The 18705-nt window shown below is 42.5% G+C and overlaps 1 protein-coding gene and 1 pseudogene across 1 annotated transcript; one reads left to right on the forward strand and one right to left on the reverse strand.

Moving 5' to 3' along the window:
• Nucleotides 1-1087: 1087 nt before the first annotated feature.
• On the reverse strand, nucleotides 1088-3055 carry LOC135529159 (uncharacterized). The gene is made up of 3 exons (XM_064958028.1): nucleotides 1862-3055; nucleotides 1607-1694; nucleotides 1088-1266 (listed from the first exon to the last, which is right to left on the reverse strand). Exons 1-3 carry the CDS (start codon nucleotides 3053-3055, stop codon nucleotides 1088-1090), a joined length of 1461 nt encoding a protein of 486 aa, XP_064814100.1.
• Nucleotides 3056-9455: 6400 nt separating this feature from the next.
• On the forward strand, nucleotides 9456-15654 carry LOC135529160 (protein ANKUB1-like; annotated as a pseudogene).
• The last annotated feature ends 3051 nt before the right edge of the window (nucleotides 15655-18705 follow it).

The raw sequence follows: 18705 nt of genomic DNA on the forward strand, positions 1-18705 counted from the left end.
TGAGTCCCAGAAAGAGGGCCAATTATCTACAAATTCTATCTTTTGGGAGGGGCAGAAAAGTTTTCAACCAGCGATTGAGTTGTGAGACTCTGCTGTAGAGCTCATCACTCCCCCTAACTGGGAGGGGGCCAGAGACAATTACTTGATGCCGACATCTTTCTAGCTGATTTACACGCAGAAGCTATGTTGCGCTTGGTGATCTGACTGTTTCATCCTAACATCGTTGGTGCCGACGTGGATAACAATCTCTCTACACTCGCCAGTTTTAGCTTTAGCCAGCACCATCTTCAGATTAGCCTTAACGTTGGTAGCCTTGCCCCTGGTAAACAGTGTATGATCGCTGGATGATTAGTTTTAAGTCTAATACTGCGGGTAATGGAGTCGCCAATGACTAGAGTTTTCAATTTGTCAGAGCTAATGGTGGGAAGCTTCGGCGTCTCAGGCCCCGTAACGGGAGGAGTAGAGACCAGAGAAGACTCGGCCTCTGACTCCGACTCGCTGCTTAATGGGGAAAACCGGTTGAAAGTTTCTGTCGGCTGAATGAGCGACACCGGTTGAGCGTTCCTACAGCATTTCCTTCCAGAAACCGTGAGAAAGTTGTCCGGCTGCGGGGACTGTGCCAGGGGATTTATACTACTATCTGTACTTACTGGTGGCACAGACGCTGTTTCATCCTTTCCTACACTGAAATTACCCTGCCTAACGATTGCGTCTGAAGCCGGGCTTGTAGCACAGCTATCCTCGCCGTAAGGCGAGTACAGCGACTGCAATTAGAAGGAATCATGTTAATGTTACTACTTAGCTTCGGCTGTTGGAGGTCCTGACGAATCGTGTCCAGATAAAGCGTCCGGAGTGAAAAAGTTGAGGGAAAAAAACAAAAATATAAACGGTAATTAAAAAGTAAAAACCGTAAAGTTGTCAGGTAGCAAAATAGGTTGACAACAAAACGCACAGCAACTCGAAAACAAGTCTGCAAGTTGTGACCGGAAATGACGTCAGACTCTCAAACACCTGACAGATCTCACCTCACAATTAGATTAGATTTTCATCTGAACAAATGAATGCTCTCGGTGTTATAATGAGGAATTTATTTAAATAATTTGGTTTTCCTTGAAGATTTGAATGGGCTGAGAAAGCCTTTCGTGATGGATCTAGACAATCTGGTGAAAAGGGAGGGTTTGCGACTCTTCTCTTCAAGTGGGAAGGACGATGCGATATCATAAATTCCCTCTGGAGAAAAGGAGCCATGAGATGTTGTCATCGTCTCTGCAACGAAAGACCATCCAGCATGCCATCAATTTACATTTTTACTAATTTATCAGACACTGTTATCCAGAGAGACTTACAGGAGCAATTAGGATGAAGTGCCTAGCTCAAGAGCACATTGACAGATTTTGCCTCGTGAACTCAGGGATTCTGAACCAGCAACCTATCGGTTACTGGCCCAACCTCTTAACCCACTAGGCTACCACCCAGCCCACAGTACAGTATGTCATAGGTAACAACTCAGAGGAGTACAATGTCTTTCCAAATGAATTAGTGGAATGGTAAAGGGATAATGTCTCAGTCTTGACTGAGCAGCAGCCTAAACAACAGCAGGGCTTACCTGTAAAGTACACAGTAGGGGAAATGTTCTGAGGCTGGTACTCCAGAGACTCTTGAGGACAGAGGTTCTTACTAACTTTCTTGGAACCCTGGTTGGTGGGAAAAGGCACATTAAAACAAACTGAAAAATGTTCGATATCTTAAAGTACAGCATATCAATTGCAAAGAAGCAGTGCAATGCCATGACACAAAGAATCATATATCTCATAAAAGGTCAACAGCAGTGTTATTCATGAAAGATGTATGTGTACTATACCTTTGTGTTAAAGGTGAGGACCTGCTCTCCAGTACTGCTGATGGTATCCCTTTCCAAATCAAACACGCCTTCTACAATGTCACTGGTGGCCACGCTGGTAGCGGACTCAAAATAACATTTAGCAGTGGCTTTGGTGATCATTTGAAGAATGACCATGCAAGTAGAAGTCTTTGGATCGTTCTGGACTGAAACATCAAAGTTTATATTTTCATACTCATCTGACCACTGTCTCAGGAAGCCCTTCACTGTCTCTTCAGCAAATATCTGGAGAAGCTGAGAGGAGAGCTCCTTGGATATGGCACATTGTTCCTTTCCCCATTTCAGCCTTGAAAGAATGGAGTCTGAAGCACTTTTGGCTGCTTCCAATGTTAAGACCTGTGGAGTGCTGTGGCTGTCCTGAAGGGCTATCACTTTATCCACCAATTCATGGCTGAAAATGTGGATGGTCCAAGTGGAAATGATTTTTCTCAATTTCCTAACAGCAGATCGGAGGTCGTCAAGATGTGAAGCACCCTGTCCATCTTCCTGTGTGTTCTCAACACTTTCCACCATAATGTCCACTACCACCCCAGCAGCTTGCCTGACTTTGTCCACAAAGGTTACAGGAAGTAAGTCCTCTGTGTGAAAGAAGTCCTCAATGATTGTGTTTCTAACAATGGGAAAGTCAATCTGAGCAGGAAACTCAGTGGGGATGGGAGTCCCGGGTAAGGCAAAGTGCCATTTCGACTGCCTTAATTTTGAAGTAGGTGTTAGAGAGATGGAGGAGCGTGAAGAAGAGGTATTTCTTGTATTTTGGCTGTCAGCACTCCTACAACGGATCGTGTCAATATCCTCCAGCATGGATCCTGAGAGCTCAGTGGTTTTAGGTAGTAATTTGTGCGGAATGTCCACACAGGCATCGTTTCCACCAGGTGTAACACTGCTCTGGTTGACCTCAAGATGGCCGAGACTTGCTCTTTGTGATGCAGGACTACTTTGATATGTAAAGATTTGGATTGAACCAAGTGTTGTGTCTGATCTTTGAAGATCTTTTCTGAGAAACTCCGTAATCTTACTTTGCAGACTGTAGTAGATGTTACGAGCAACAGACCAGATCCTTTTCTCAGAAACCTGTCCAGTGGTGAGCAGGGAGGTTCCAGATACCATGTCAGATGATTGGGTGGTCTGGGTGAGCTCCTGCTGGTCTTTCACCATGGTTTGTATAATATCAGTAGATGTGGTGGATGTAGATACAGACTGGAGGTACTTATCTGTTGTACCTTCCTCCACAATGTTAAATGATCGAGAGAGGACCGCACTAACTCCTTTCTCAGCTTTGGTTTGGAACTCATGACTAGAGAGTTTTTGGAGGCTCTTTGTTGAAAGACTGTGGGAAGATGCAATGCCTTTGGAGGCAGCCGTGCTGCAATCTAGACTTACTGGAGAGGTTCGCTCAGGAGAACCTTGGAGACGTTCAAACATGTCTTCACATGGTGTTGGGGACCTTGACAAGGAGATGTCCTTCAGCTGAGACAGAACACCACCTACCAACATGTTGACCTCAAGGGACATATCAGATATTTTCTTTCCTACTGTGGAGAAGCAAGGTGCATTTGATGTCTGATCCTCGCATGAGGTCAAGATTGTTGAAATGACCTCTTTGGTACTATTGGTCAGTAGAGCCTCGTCTGTTTCAGTCCAGAGAAGTTTTGAACTCTCGCTGACACCCCTGTGTAGAGCCACATCAAGGTTCAAACTGCGCAAGTGAGGCACACTCTTACTAGCTTGCCTCAAGTCCTGGCTTGCCAAACAAATGTGCTCCTTAGTCCCAAGATGTCCAGAGTCCTCTGTGGGTATATGACTAGACATTCTGCTCAGCATGTCTGACCTCCGCTGATGAATGATGAAGTCCTTTAATGTCTTCTTAATATTGTTATATAAACTAGTGGTTGCAGACCAGATCCTGCTCTGTAGCTTTTGTGCATTTTCCTGGAGGTCAAGTTCTCTCTCCTCTACTTCTGCAGGTCGCGCCGAGCTCTGCAGGTCTTCCACAAATGTGTCAATGATGCCAAAGGCAGCAGAATCCGCACAAATATCCTTTGACCATGTGTACTGGTTTTGAATGGAACAAGACCTGGATGCTACAGAATAAGCAGGCTTTGCACTAGTTAAGCTACTGGTGGACTTTTTAACTAGGAACTCACTCACTGCTTGAGTGGCATTTCTCTTAAATTCCTCACTTGAGAGTTTTCTAATACAATCTAACAGACTGGTCAAAGAAGCTGTGGCCTTACTTCTGCTGTCCTCATTTTGACAGGGGAACTCACATACTATTGGTGATGAGGCCCTGGAATGGGAGATATCCCCAAGCTGAGCCAGAACACCCTCTACAAATTTCTCTCTCTCAATAGAGAAGCCTGATCCTTTTTCTCCAACAGTGGTCAGGGGGTCCTCCTTTGACATCTCAGTGTTGTACAAGACCAGAAGCTCTGAGATGACTTCTTTGGTGCAAGTTGTCAGAAGGAGCTTGTTTTCTTCTGACTCAGTTTGTGCCCAAATAAGTTTTGAGCTCTCACTTAGGCCTCTTTGTAAAGTAACTTCACCAGTGGACTCTGGCAACTGAGGCTCACTCTTACTGGCCCTATATTTCATGTCTAAGCAAGGAAGTGGAACTGTCTCCTTAAACTCAGCATTTGTGATGTTGTCATCAGATGTGACAATGCTCTTTAAGGCACATCGCTGAAGCTTGCCGAAATAATCTTTCAAGTTGTTTTGGATGCTGTGGTAAATGTGAACAGCAGCAGACCAGGCACTCTTCTGTTGGGGACTCTCTTCAGATTCAGCCAAGGACTTCATATCTGACACGAAAGTCTTAACAACTACTGACGCTGCTGAGCCCACTGGGTGAATTGACTCTGTCTTTACAATGCCAGACAATGTTTGACCTGATACAGCACCTGTTAACTCAGACTGAATGACTGAACTAGGAAAGCTCAAACTACTGACTTTTTGGCAAGAACTCCACTCACTGCTTGTATTGCTGATGTTTGAAACTCCCGGCTGGAGAGTTTTTGGATGCTCTTAGATGTGAGCGTGCAGGAGGAACCAGATTCACCAATATTGTAGCTGCTCTCGTATTTCCTTATCAGGGCATCAAGATCCTCAATGAAGCCAACATGCGATGCCAAAAACGTGATCTTGTCCTTCAGATCTTTCAGCAAATTCTGTTTGTTCTCGTCAACAAAAGCCACCATTGTGTCAGAGATGGTGGTCATGACTTGCCCTGTTAGACTCTTGCTCTCTTGGTCAACTTTTTCAAGTTTAGCAGCCAGCTCTCTCACCATGCTCTCAGTCACTTTGGTCTGTGAGTCTCCACTTACCGGTGTCACTAGAGAGGTTTGACTTGCGGAGGCACTCTGAACGACCACTGATAAGGCCGACTTGACATCTTTAGCCAACTCTGCCATTACAGCAAGGGTTAGCATCATAGAGCCTGCACTTCCAGATGGAGAATTGGACATGCATGCAAGTTTGGAGAGAGAACCTTGCAGGCTGTCCTGCACACAGGTGACGAGGGTGTCCTCTGAGACACCTAAGAGGACTTGTAGCGTCTCAGAGTTGGTTGTTTTCTTCTGCACATCAGACAGAGAGGTTAGAGTCCTTGGAAAAAAAAACAGAAATCATCAAAGTCAAACAAATAATATGTAAGGCTGTGATGCACATTCAGTGTGTCAAATACATCTGCACCATTGAAAACAATGAGGAAAACACTGCTGTTTCTCTGAGAAAAAACCTTAGTGTGATGTCAGCCTAACTGCTTAATTTCTAAAGCCCTTTGTATTGAAACTGGCCTGTAGATATCTATCTATCCTGGCAATATCTATCCTCTACAAAAATCCAAATTGCTATAAACTTCAAATACTGTAACTTCTAATAACTTCAAGGACAATCATAAATACAAGGCAGTTTGAAGAAATGTTAAAGGGAAATTTCTAAATGTTTCAACTTCATATTCATCATCTCCAGCACCACCCCAACATCAGCATATGTGAAAAACGGGCATTTCTATGTTTTGTAGTAAAAAAGAAAGAGGAAGATAAGTGTTTTCTATGACATCATCAACCAATTAGTAGGCAATGCCTACTCATAATTGGTTAAAATCACACGATGCACACTGATGATGTCATTAGAATCTAGAGCTGAGCATTTAACCAACGTTTTTGTTATTTTTCGGTTTTTAAACAACTAATTGACCGATGTCGGCTCAATTATTTGAATTCCATATAGTTAATTTTTTTCTTCTTCTGTGAGCTCGATGCTCAGTTTCTGTAGAGATAAATCAATCAAGCACGAACTATGCAATGTAGTAGGGAGTTGTAGTTTCCAACAGGCCAATATTCTACATAGTTTAGCACAGAAAATATGGCAATTAATTCCCATAATCCATTGCACGCCCACTTACTTGTCCACTCTGTGTGGAGCAGATACGGAAACCTCATTGACTGAGACGGAGAGACGAGAGAATGCATGAGAGAGATAAAAAGCAGTTGCGTTGCGAGGATTCTCTACCTGGAAATACATGATCTAAGTGATTGACAGTTGGTGTTCAGCGGTCATAAAAGTAGGTCTTATTTACTTAGAAGAACTACTAAAATAGTGATTTTGTCAGACAGGATAAGCAGCAGCTCTATAGAGATGAGTTGATGACTTGGAATGAAATAATAAAGTCATCAAATAAATATTTTATATGAGAAAGTAAATGATGGTTGATAAGTCATAAACAGTAATGGACAGTCACTACCATCATGGGACTTTTATTCATTGTTTTATTATGTGTTGTTACAGCATTCAACACACATAATCCATAATGCATTCAATGTCTAAAAAAAGTATTGAAATCCAAAACCGTGATTATTTTTTAAATATTTGAATCCAAACCAAACCAACCTCAAAAAGCACTAATTTCTCAGCACTATTGGAAACAGTTACGTCCCTCTATATTTTTTTTACTACAAAGCATGGAAATGTGTCATTTTCACATATGGTGATGCTGGAGATGAATATGAAGTTGCTAAATTTCCCTTTAAGAACATACCTCATGGCCCCCTTGGGCAGGTAGCTTCCACTGCCCTTAGTCAGGTAAATCTCCTTGAACTTAAGTTGTGATTCCTGCTCTTTCTCCTCTTCCTGCTCCATACAGTTGGAGGAAGGGTAGGGAGTCGGGATGCGAAAGCTATTGTAAGACTTTCGACTGCCTGGCCTCTTAGGTACACCAGCCTCAGTAAATCTCACGCGGGACTTGGTGTTAACCTTATCGTCTAACAAACTGGTGAGTGACGCTGTGAGAGATCTCTGTGACAATGGAGAGGAGGCAGTATCTTGGATGCCCAGTAGTTCGTAAAGACCTGGGATGATGATCTGCATCAGCTTGTCCGATAAAAACTGGACAATCCTCAGACACAAGCCGGCAAGCTGTTGTTTTGTCAGCTGTATTCCAGAAACAGAAGAAGTGTTTTAAAATGTTGCATAGTGCGTCTTTCAAAAGCTTATGAACAAGGTTAAACATTATGCAGAGTTTTCTTGGTAATCTAATTAAATTGTCAGTAACATGATCTTACCGGGTCAAACATGCCCTCACGAATCCCCCTCCATTGCCTGAAAACAATATTGTTATAAATGTTGTCATATCAGGATGCGTGGCAGAATAGTTTTTATTTAATTATTTGCCTGATCGTGAAGTTATACTTGCTTTGTGTCAGTTGTTTTGACAAAATTGCAATGTGACAACTTTTCTAGCACTGAACATTTTTTTCCGATTAATCCGTTTCTAATTTGATCCTATTTCCTTGAAGGTGTGATAGTACCAAAGAAAACAGAACATACTTCTCAGTTAGGTTTTGAAGGAAGTCCATAAGTGTCTGATGTTCCACATTGTTGAGCTTCCCCTCTTCTGTGGTTTCCATCACTGAGGTTGCTCTGCTCCTGGTAGAATTGCTCTGCTCCTGGTAGAAATGTAATTATATTGCAAATAATCAAACTTAATATCATATCATGAAATCATTTTTAACTGTTAAAGAGTGGAGGAGCATTGGCAACGTTGGGCCAATTAAACAACTGCAACACAACAGAGATGGTTGTGGTACGTCAACATTGCCAATGATAGCATCACTATAAATGCTAATTTTGATTTACAATGATGACATCATCCTGTGGTTGAAATTTCACCCTCAAAACAACAGATTATGTTGATGATTCAATGTATTTTCCATGTCACAATACATTGACAAATTACGTTGAAACAACGTTGATTCAACCAGTTGGTGCCCAGTGGGATGCCTGCGCTGTAACGTGTTCGTAGAAGTTAACACTAACCACTGGTACAGGGTCAACTGTTCTTTCACCCCCCTAATGGGTCATCTGATCCTAAACCTGTGGTTTAAGACAACCGATACCTTGAGCTGATTTACAAATTGACCAATTTTGAAACAAACCTATTGTATATGAAGATGCTTGTGTTTCCAACTTCCCAACAGTTAGTAAATCCTCCAGAGTTTAGAGGATGAAGACAGTGTAGGCCTATACCCCATCTTATCCATGACCCCCCCCCCCCCCACACACACACACACTTTACATTTGACCAATATGTATGGAGCCACCAGCCCTAAAGCATGAACATGTTTTTTTGCTAGAAAATGTGGATTAGGAGAAGAAAAATGATCCTTTTCGGTAGTTTCATCTAAATAGAAGGGCAACATGACATTGACAAACCTTGTCATATCTGCTTTCACCGGGATTTAAAAACCCAGGCTTTCCTAAAATGTTTACCTCAGCCAGTTTAGAACCCAGGTGTGTCTACAAAACACATGCACTCCTCCATAAGGTTCATGGGTTCCCTATTGTTTTATCCCAGTACAAGAGGGGCAACTGGATTCAGGATTAAACACAAGCAGTCTTTAAGGTATATCTTATTACAGTTTAGGCCTACCTTATTATTTTCTTCCATCTGGCAATATCGTTTCAAGGAATGAAATCTGTTTTGTTGCTAATATTATTATTAATTGTAGGAAAATACAGCTGTAGAGTACAAGGATCAGCTACTTTCTGAAGGGAAGCCAAGCTCATAAGCAATTTAGAACCTACAGACAATTATGACAACATTGGAACGCATGAATGTGTCACAAACGCCTTGTGGTCACATGTTATTTTAGGGCGTGGCTCCGCATTCGTGACCGGTTCTCTTATTTCTATTTTCCGGTATCCGTTCGTGCTGGAATTTGCGATTAATACTTTTCTCATGCCGAAACAGGATTCGATACATACCGGTAGTTAAATGTCAAAAATTATTATATTCGCAATGTCATTAAACAACAACATAAATAGCTACTACATTTTCGAAACATGATTTTGTCATCAGTTTAGTACCATTTGTTTGATTTTGTGGACCCACGACTAAACTTTATCTATGTTAGCTAGATGCTAGCGACGCTCGTCAGCATAGGCTGCTACGTGATAAACAGTTCGCGTTAGCGAATTAGCTACCTAGCTAGCCAGCCTAACAAGCTGTCACATCCAGTGGAAACCGATGCAACCCTGCTGCCAAATAAGGGCTAGCTCGATGACCCGTGGTAACAGTGAGGTCCCCATGAGTTTCAAGGCTTTAATAAGTGCTATCGTACAGGAAAAGCGAATAAAATACTGGTTGATGAGCTAGCTAAATTAGCTAGCAAGACGGGTATGACCGTTAACAGCGCGCATGCACAAATGCATGACGACACATTGAATATAAGTGAAGCAGGCATGCAGAACGAGATCGCCCCACCAAGCCAGATAGTAGAGGGGTACAACAACGCCGGGACACAGAGGCATAGCTCATACAATTATATTTTGTTCCAGTCATTGACAATACATGTTGAAAAATAAACACCTGCGTCAAATATATGGCATCGCATGCTTGTGCAAAGATAGCTTGCATGAATTTTTAAAATAATCCGGTGACCACTAGATGGCCTCGTATACCCACATTTAGATCAACTGTACTTGATTTTTCATCAGTACTGTGAATGACAAGCCCACTGAATCTAGTTTAATAATCTTTATACTCAGCAGGAAGAGGCCTAGGTACTTCAAATCAGTGCTTAATTTGAGCCAGAACAGGATCCGGCACCTTTCCGATCTGGACTGTTTTGTTCCGGAACCTATTTGGCCGAATCCGGTACCTTTGCCATGAAAAATAATTTTCACTTTTTGCTATGTAACAATTATAATAAAAACGATCAAAGTTCATTCGAGTTGCCTCTTCGTCAATTATCCTGCCCCCTCATCTCTCCAGAGTTGCACTTCATCATTTGTTTCCTTATAGAATCATAGCTGCATGAAGGGTTCTGGAGGAATTTTCTAAAGTTACGGAATTACTGCTGTCTGTTCAGAAATAAATTAAATCATTCAGAATAGCCTAATACGTCATGAGCAACCCTCTAATTTAGCTACAGAGGACCAATAGCTTCTTTTTTTAAATAGCCGAGCTGCGGATTGTAGCCCAATAACAAAGAATAGCCTACAGTCGGGAACGCGAGGCAAATCTGTCAGTGAAAAAACAGCACGCAGACAAAACAGGCCTTTTGCAATATTTCAAATACAATCGAGGGAAAACACAGGTTGAAAAGCAATGACTCTTGCTGAAAAGATAAGACTATGCTGTAGACTACCAAAATATTTGATCAACTCCCAAACATTGTTTTACAAAACAGAGAAAGGGAGAGATAGGCTTTTGACACGAGCGCATCGACAATCTCCAGCCAGTGAGCTGCGCATCATTGGGTGAGTCAGTGAAACTGGAAAGCATTTTTAGGACTAATTCCTCCTCATATTGTAGCCTACTATATGTTTCTCCACAAACCTAGGCCTATAGGCTATTGATGGATTCAAGACAAGGTCGTTTTTATTGATCTCAGATACTAAGTTTGTCAGTGTCAAAGTAGCCTGCCATTTCGATCATTTGTGCGGATTAAAAAAAGATGATGCCAAAGTCTCCAGTCATGTAAAATTATGTAGAATTGCACGAAATGCGGTTTTAAAAAGGCCAACACTTTCCCGGACCCGAGGCTACTAAAAATGTTCCCCATGTGTGCAACTTCTATATGTGTGCACCCAAGTACATATGGGAGTTGTTGCAATGGGACAAGACTGTAACTACCAATTGGATACCACTAAATTGAAAAAAAAGGTCACCGTGGGGGTTTGTGGTATATGGCCAATATACCTCCGCGTTGCGTTGTGCCTAAGAACAGCCCTTTGCCGTGGTATATTGGCCATATACTACACCTCCTTGGGCCTTATTTCTTAATTGTACACAATTGGACAGTTTTACAATTATTGTATGGTAAACATTGACATCTGTCTGGGTGGAACACCCTCCATAATGGGTGTCTGTGTGGGACACCCTCCATTACGGCTCCATCAGTGTTGAGCCCTCTCACTCTGATTGTATGGGACACTCAATTACGGCTCCTTGTGTTTCCAATCTTCTTCCTCTGGCAGGATTACTTCCACGTGCAACTGTCAGACGACAAGCAGGTGAGGCACTTCCTGGAGCTGAGCTATGCTGGTGCCATCCTTCGGGACAGCTGGGTCCTGACAGACGTTGGCATCACCCCTAGCAGTGCCATCTGCTGCCTGCTGAAGGTACCTGCCGAACACCTCGCTGTTTCTACCCGTGCTTGAAAATGCATATCAAAGTGAGCTGGCTATTGCTTGAAACAGCTTCAAACTATCATGACCATAAAGTGTTTCAGATATAGCATGGTGATATATAGTATGGTGTTATATAGTATGGTTATATAGTATGGTGATATATATGTGTGGTGATATATAGTATGGTGATATATAGTATGGTGATATATAGTGTGGTGATATATAGTATGGTTATATAGTATGGTTAAATAGTATGGTTATATAGTATGGTTAAATAGTATGGTTATATAGTATGATTATATATATTATGGTGATATAGAGTGTGGTAATATATAGTATGGTGATATAGTATGGTTATATAGTATGGTTATATAGTATGATTATATATATTATGGTGATATATATAGTAATATATAGTAGTTATATAGTATGGTTATATAGTATGATTATATATATTATGGTGGTGTAATATATAGTAGTGATATAGTATGGTTAATAGTATGGTTATATAGTATGATTATATATATTATGGTGATATATAGTATGGTAATATATAGTATGGTGATATATAGTATGGTTAAATAGTATGGTTATATAGTATGATTATATATATTATGGTGATATAGAGTGTGGTAATATATAGAAGTGATATAGTATGGTTACAGTGCCTTGCGAAAGTATTGGCCCCCTTGAACTTTGCGACCTTTTGCCACATTTCAGGCTTCAAACATAAAGATATAAAACTGTATTTTTTTGTGAAGAATCAACAACAAGTGGGACACAATCATGAAGTGGAACGACGTTTATTGGATATTTCAAACTTTTTTAACAAATCAAAAAGTGAAAAATTGGGCGTGCAAAATTATTCAGCCCCCTTAAGTTAATACTTATTTCAGTCAACAATTTAATCTGCACCCAGATTAGTCTTCAATTTAATCTGCACCCAGATTAGTCTTCAATTTAATCTGCACCCAGATTAGTCTTCAATTTAATCTGCACCCAGATTAGTCTTCAATTTAATCTGCACCCAGATTAGTCTTCAATTTAATCTGCACCCAGATTAGTCTTCAATTTAATCTGCACCCAGATTAGTCTTCAATTTAATTTGCACCCAGATTAGTTTTCAATTTAATCTGCACCCAGATTAGTGTTCAATGTGATAGAACAAAACTCAGTACAGCACATGAATTAGAAAATGTTGTTACAAGTTTGAGCCACGATATGGTGGTAGATTCTAAGTTTAAATAGCATGGACCTTTGATTTGTCTCTGGATAGAAATTGCCCTTGGGCACAGATCTAGGATCAGTTTACTCTCACCAAATCCTAACCTTTACCATTAGCAGTAAAAACACAAACCAGACCTAAGATCAGTGCAAAGGAGCCACTTCATCTTACCCCTGTAATTATATGACTCCTAACTTATATATACTGAGTGTACCAAACATGAGAAACACCTTCCTAATATTGAGTTGCACCCCGCCTTTTGCCATCAGAACAGCCTCAATTCGTTGGGGCATGGACTCTACAAGGTGTTTGAAAGCGTTCCCCAGGGATGCTGGCCCATGTTGACTCCAATGCTTCCAACAGTTGTGCCAAGTTGGCTGGATGTTCTTTAGGTGGTGGACCATTCATGATACACACAGGAAACTGTTGAGTGTGAAAAACCCCAGCAGCATTGCAGTTCTTGACACAAACCGGTGCACCTGGCACCTACTACCCCGTTCAAAGGCACTTAAATATTTTGTCTTGCCCATTCACCCTCTGAATGGCACACATACACAATCCATGCCTCAATTGTCTCAAGGCTTAAAAATCCTTCTTTAACCTGTCCGCTCCCCTTCATCTACACTGAAGTGGATTTAACAAGTGACATCATGAAGGGATCATAGCTTTCATCTGGATTCACCTGGTCAGTCTTTGTCATGGAAAGAACAGGTGTTCATAATGTTTTGTTTACTCTGTGTATAAACACAACATAGGTATTTATGTAAAACAAGTGAATTTACTGTATGTCCATGGTCTTATACTTCAGCGGGAGCCGGTGGTGCGTGTGTTCAGTGCCGTGACGGGGAGACCCTCTCAGTCTTGGGCACTGTGTTTCTCCTGAGTACGTCTGTGGCCAGGCTCATGACCCTGGTGTCCCAGCAGTGTGGGCTTCCCGTCAGCTCCTTCAGACTGAGCTCTCCCACCGGCCTGCAACTCTACGACTGCAACCGGCTGCACGACTACGCCATTGACCTGGGTATGGCCTTCCTTGTGCAGTAGATCAATGGTCCTCTGGCTCAACACCTTATGGATGTAACACAGAGACAAATGGACTGTATGGAACACATTCTTGGTTCATGGCAACCAGGAGGACAACCTGCATGTGTCTCTGTCTCCCAGGGGCTACTCTACGGTTGGACACCTGGGATGGGTGGGCGGAGTTCCTCAGAGGCTGCTTCCTGGGACACAGACTGACCGTCCAACGACACCTGTCTAGGGAGAGACCTGTGATGAGGTCAGAATACACATCTACACACTGAACTGTATGATAGACTTACTATCAACAGTGATGGTACTGAACCTTTATATAGCTTACAATGATGGTACTGACCCTGTATATAGCTTACAATGATAGTACTGACCCTGTATATAGCTTACAATAGCTTACAATGGTACTGACCCTGTATATAGCTTACAATGATAGTACTGACCCTGTATATAGCTTACAACTGATAGTACTACCCTGTATATAGCTTACAATATGGTACTGACCCTGTATATAGCTTACAATAATGGTACTGACCCTGTATATAGCTTACAATGATAGTACTGACCCTGTATATAGCTTACAATATATACTGCTTACAATGGTATGACCCTGTATATAGCTTACAATGATAGTACTGACCCTGTATATAGCTTACAATGATAGTACTGACCCTGTATATAGCTTACAATGATAGTACTGACCCTGTATATAGCTTACAATGATAGTACTGACCCTGTATGTAGCTTATATTCTCGTGTTTTTTTCCTTCATACGTAGCTTATATTTTTTCTTCCTTACCCTGATATTTAATACTGCATTGTGGGAAAGAGCTTGCAAGTAAGCATTTTACTGTACTGTTTTATAACCCACTGTATCTTGTGAACTTACAAAAAAAACTTGAAACGTGTTATAAATACATTGATTCTGTATTATTCCAGGTTCCAGCTCCGGGTGGCACTCTACATCGCTGCTTCTCTGGGCCACCTGGACCTGGCCGGCTGGCTGCTGGAGAGGGGGGTGCGTGTCATTGAGCCGGTGGGGGTTCACCCTTACCGTGAGTGGTGCCACCAGACGGCCCACCCCGACATCGCCAAGTGTCCCGCTGTCGCCTCCATCGAGCGCGGCCAGCTCACCATCCTCAAACTCTTTATCGCCAGCAGCGTTCTGACCCTTCCCTGTCGGGATCCCCAGGGTCGTGACCCCCTGAGGATCGCCCTCCAGTATGGCCACAGGGAGTGTGTGCATCACCTGGCCACCAAGCTGTGCTCTGTGGTGGTCCTCCCAGGTATGGCCCTGCCCATGCGGACATACCTCCAGATAAAGGGCTGGGTGAGGCTGGGGCAGAGGAGGGCAGCATCCAGGCACTGCATGGGCCTCAACAGGGCTCCGTTCAGGACCAGGGTGGGCGACACGGTCCTGGTGGACGGCTTCACCCTCCCCAAGATGTCCTCCAAGCCCAGGAGGAGTGAGGCCAAGGCGGGTATCAGGGTGATGTCCACAGCCTCTCGACGTTTGATCCCCATCAACTGCCCATCTCATGTATCCTGCCCGCTCCGCGCCCTGGCATCCCAGGATAAACCTCTTCAACTACCGAAGCTCCACCCTGTGGCCACGAGGGATGAAAGAGAGAAGAAGAGGGGATGTGGAGGAAGGATGAGAGATGGGGATCAGAACAGCAACCAATGGAGGAGCAGAGTCCCGCTCCCGCCCATTTCCAGAGACACCAATCTCAGACCTGTGTTTGCCTCACCAAACTCCGCCCAGATCCTCACCACCTCACTGGAGGCCTGTTTTTCTCTCCACTGCGACCGCACACCCAGAGAAAACGCCATATACTGTTTGGCCTTGGCCAGGTTAGTCCAAGTTTAACTGACAGCTACGGTGAATATGAATATTTCTCTGGAGGTTTCTTATGAAAGGTGTGAATACTGTCAGAAGAAGCCTCCTATAATCAGTGGGGGGGAACACATGTAAAAGCTGTTTACACACTTTTTATTTTATTTTGTTCAAGCATTTACCCACCTTTTGTGGAAGATGCGTTGAAAGTAGAGGGAGCGTTACTTCTTTAATCCTGAACGGCAATCAGCATTTACCAGTCAATGTTTTTACCACTACATCACTGCCTATGATATACCCTTATCCTCCCTGAATAGATTTCAGTACAAACAAATCATGAGCCAACCATCATGCTTAGAAGGTATAGTCAAATCAAATCAACTCAAACTTTATTTGTCACATGCGCTGAATACAACAAGTGTAGATCTTTCCGTGAAATACTTTACTTACAAGCCCTTAACAAACAGTGCAGTCCAAGAAGAGTTGAAGAGAATATTTACCCAATAAACTAAACCCCAAGCCATTAGACTGCTGAACAGCTTCTACCCCCATTTGCTGTCTTTTGAAAATATAAAAATAAATATTGTTTTAGACAAGACTTGTAGACATTCATCAAATAAAAATAAAAAAGTCATAAATGATTGCTGAACAGCTTCAACCACCCAAGCCACCAGACTGCTGAACAGCTTCTACCCCCAAGCCATTAGACTGCTGAACAGCTTCTACCCCCAAGCCATTAGACTGCTGAACAGCTTCTACCCCCAAGCAATAAGACTGCTGAACAGCTTCTACCCCCAAGCCATTAGACTGCTGAACAGCTTCTAATAATAATAATAATAATATATCCCATTTAGAACAGCTTTTGTCCAAGCCACTTACAAGACTGCTGGGCCAGCTTTACAATCATTAGTGGTCCCAATTGGCAAAAGGCTTCTAACCCAAGTCATTAGACTGCTGAACAGCTTCTACCCCCATGCTCTAGACTGAGCCAACAGGACCCCCAAGTCATTAGACTGCTGAACAGCTTCTACCCCCAAGTCATTAGACTGCTGAACAGCTTCTACCCCCAAGTCATTAGACTGCTGAACAGCTTAATTAAAGTCATTGACTGCTGAACCCCTTTGTTATTGATGTATTTTTTAATTGTTTTCCACTGACTCTCTTGAATTGGCTCGATGCACACTCACTACACTCTACCCACACATTCACTGTGACACTGACCGACTTTCACACTAGCTGTTGCTACTGTGTTTATTATCTATGCTGATTGCATAGTCACTTTTACCCTTACCTACATGTACATACTGTATTACCTCAACTACCTCGCACCCATGCACATTGACTCGGTACTGGTACTCCTTGTATATAGCCTTGTTATTGTGTTACTATTTAGAAAATATTTTCTTTTTAACTCTGCATTGTTGGGAATGGGCTCGTAATAAAGCATCTCACAGTTGTTTTCGGCGTATGTGACCAATACGATTAGATTTTCATCTGAACAAATGAATGCTCTCGTTGTTATAATGAGTAATTTATTTAATTAATTTGGTTTTCCTTGAAGATTTGAATGGGCTGGGAAAGCCTTTCGTGATGGATCTCGACAATCTGGTGAAAAGGGAGGGTTTGCGACTCTTCTCTTCAAGTGGGAAGGACGATGCGATATCATAAATTCCCTCTGGAGAAAAGGAGCCATGAGATGTTGTCATCGTCTCTGCAACGAAAGACCATCCATCATGCCATCAATTTACATTTTAACTCATTTATCAGACACTGTTATCCAGAGAGACTTACAGGAGCAATTAGGATGAAGTGCCTAGCTCAAGAGCACATTGACAGATTTTGCCTCGTGAACTCAGGGATTCTGAACCAGCAACCTATCGGTTACTGGCCCAACCTCTTAACCCACTAGGCTACCACCCAGCCCACAGTACAGTATGTCATAGGTAACAACTCAGAGGAGTACAATGTCTTTCCAAATGAATTAGTGGAATGGTAAAGGGATAATGTCTCAGTCTTGACTGAGCAGCAGCCTAAACAACAGCAGGGCTTACCTGTAAAGTACACAGTAGGGGAAATGTTCTGAGGCTGGTACTCCAGAGACTCTTGAGGACAGAGGTTCTTACTAACTTTCTTGGAACCCTGGTTGGTGGGAAAAGGCACATTAAAACAAACTGAAAAATGTTCGATATCTTAAAGTACAGCATATCAATTGCAAAGAAGCAGTGCAATGCCATGACACAAAGAATCATATATCTCATAAAAGGTCAACAGCAGTGTTATTCATGAAAGATGTATGTGTACTATACCTTTTTGTTAAAGGTGAGGACCTGCTCTCCAGTACTGCTGATGGTATCCCTTTCCAAATCAAACACGCTTTCTACAATGTCACTGGTGGCCACGCTGGTAGCAGACTCAAAATAACATTTAGCAGTGGCTTTGGTGATCATTTGAAGAATGACCATGCAAGTAGAAGTCTTTGGATCGTTCTGGACTGAAACATCAAAGTTTATATTTTCATACTCATCTGACCACTGTCTCAGGAAGCCATTCACTGTCTCTTCAGCAAATATCTGGAGAAGCTGAGAGGAGAGCTCCTTGGATATGGCACATTGTTCCTTTCCCCATTTCAGCCTTGAAAGAATGGATTCTGAAGCACTTTTGGCTGCTTCCAATGTTAAGACCTGTGGAGTGCTGTGGCTGTCCTGAAGGGCTATCACTTTATCCACCAATTCATGGCTGAAAATGTGGATGGTCCAAGTGGAAATGATTTTTCTCAATTTCCTAACAGCAGATCGGAGGTCGTCAAGATGTGAAGCACCCTGTCCATCTTCCTGTGTGTTCTCAACACTTTCCACCATAATGTCCACTACCACCCCAGCAGCTTGCCTGACTTTGTCCACAAAGGTTACAGGAAGTAAGTCCTCTGTGTGAAAGAAGTCCTCAATGATTGTGTTTCTAATAATGGGAAAGTCAATCTGAGCAGGTAACTCAGTGGGGATGGGAGTCCCGGGTAAGGCAAAGTGCCATTTCGACTGCCTTAATTTTGAAATAGGTGTTAGAGAGATGGAGGAGCGTGAAGAAGAG

Source organism: Oncorhynchus masou, unplaced genomic scaffold, assembly GCF_036934945.1.
Source record: "Oncorhynchus masou masou isolate Uvic2021 unplaced genomic scaffold, UVic_Omas_1.1 unplaced_scaffold_1110, whole genome shotgun sequence".
Classification (NCBI taxonomy): domain Eukaryota; kingdom Metazoa; phylum Chordata; class Actinopteri; order Salmoniformes; family Salmonidae; genus Oncorhynchus; species Oncorhynchus masou.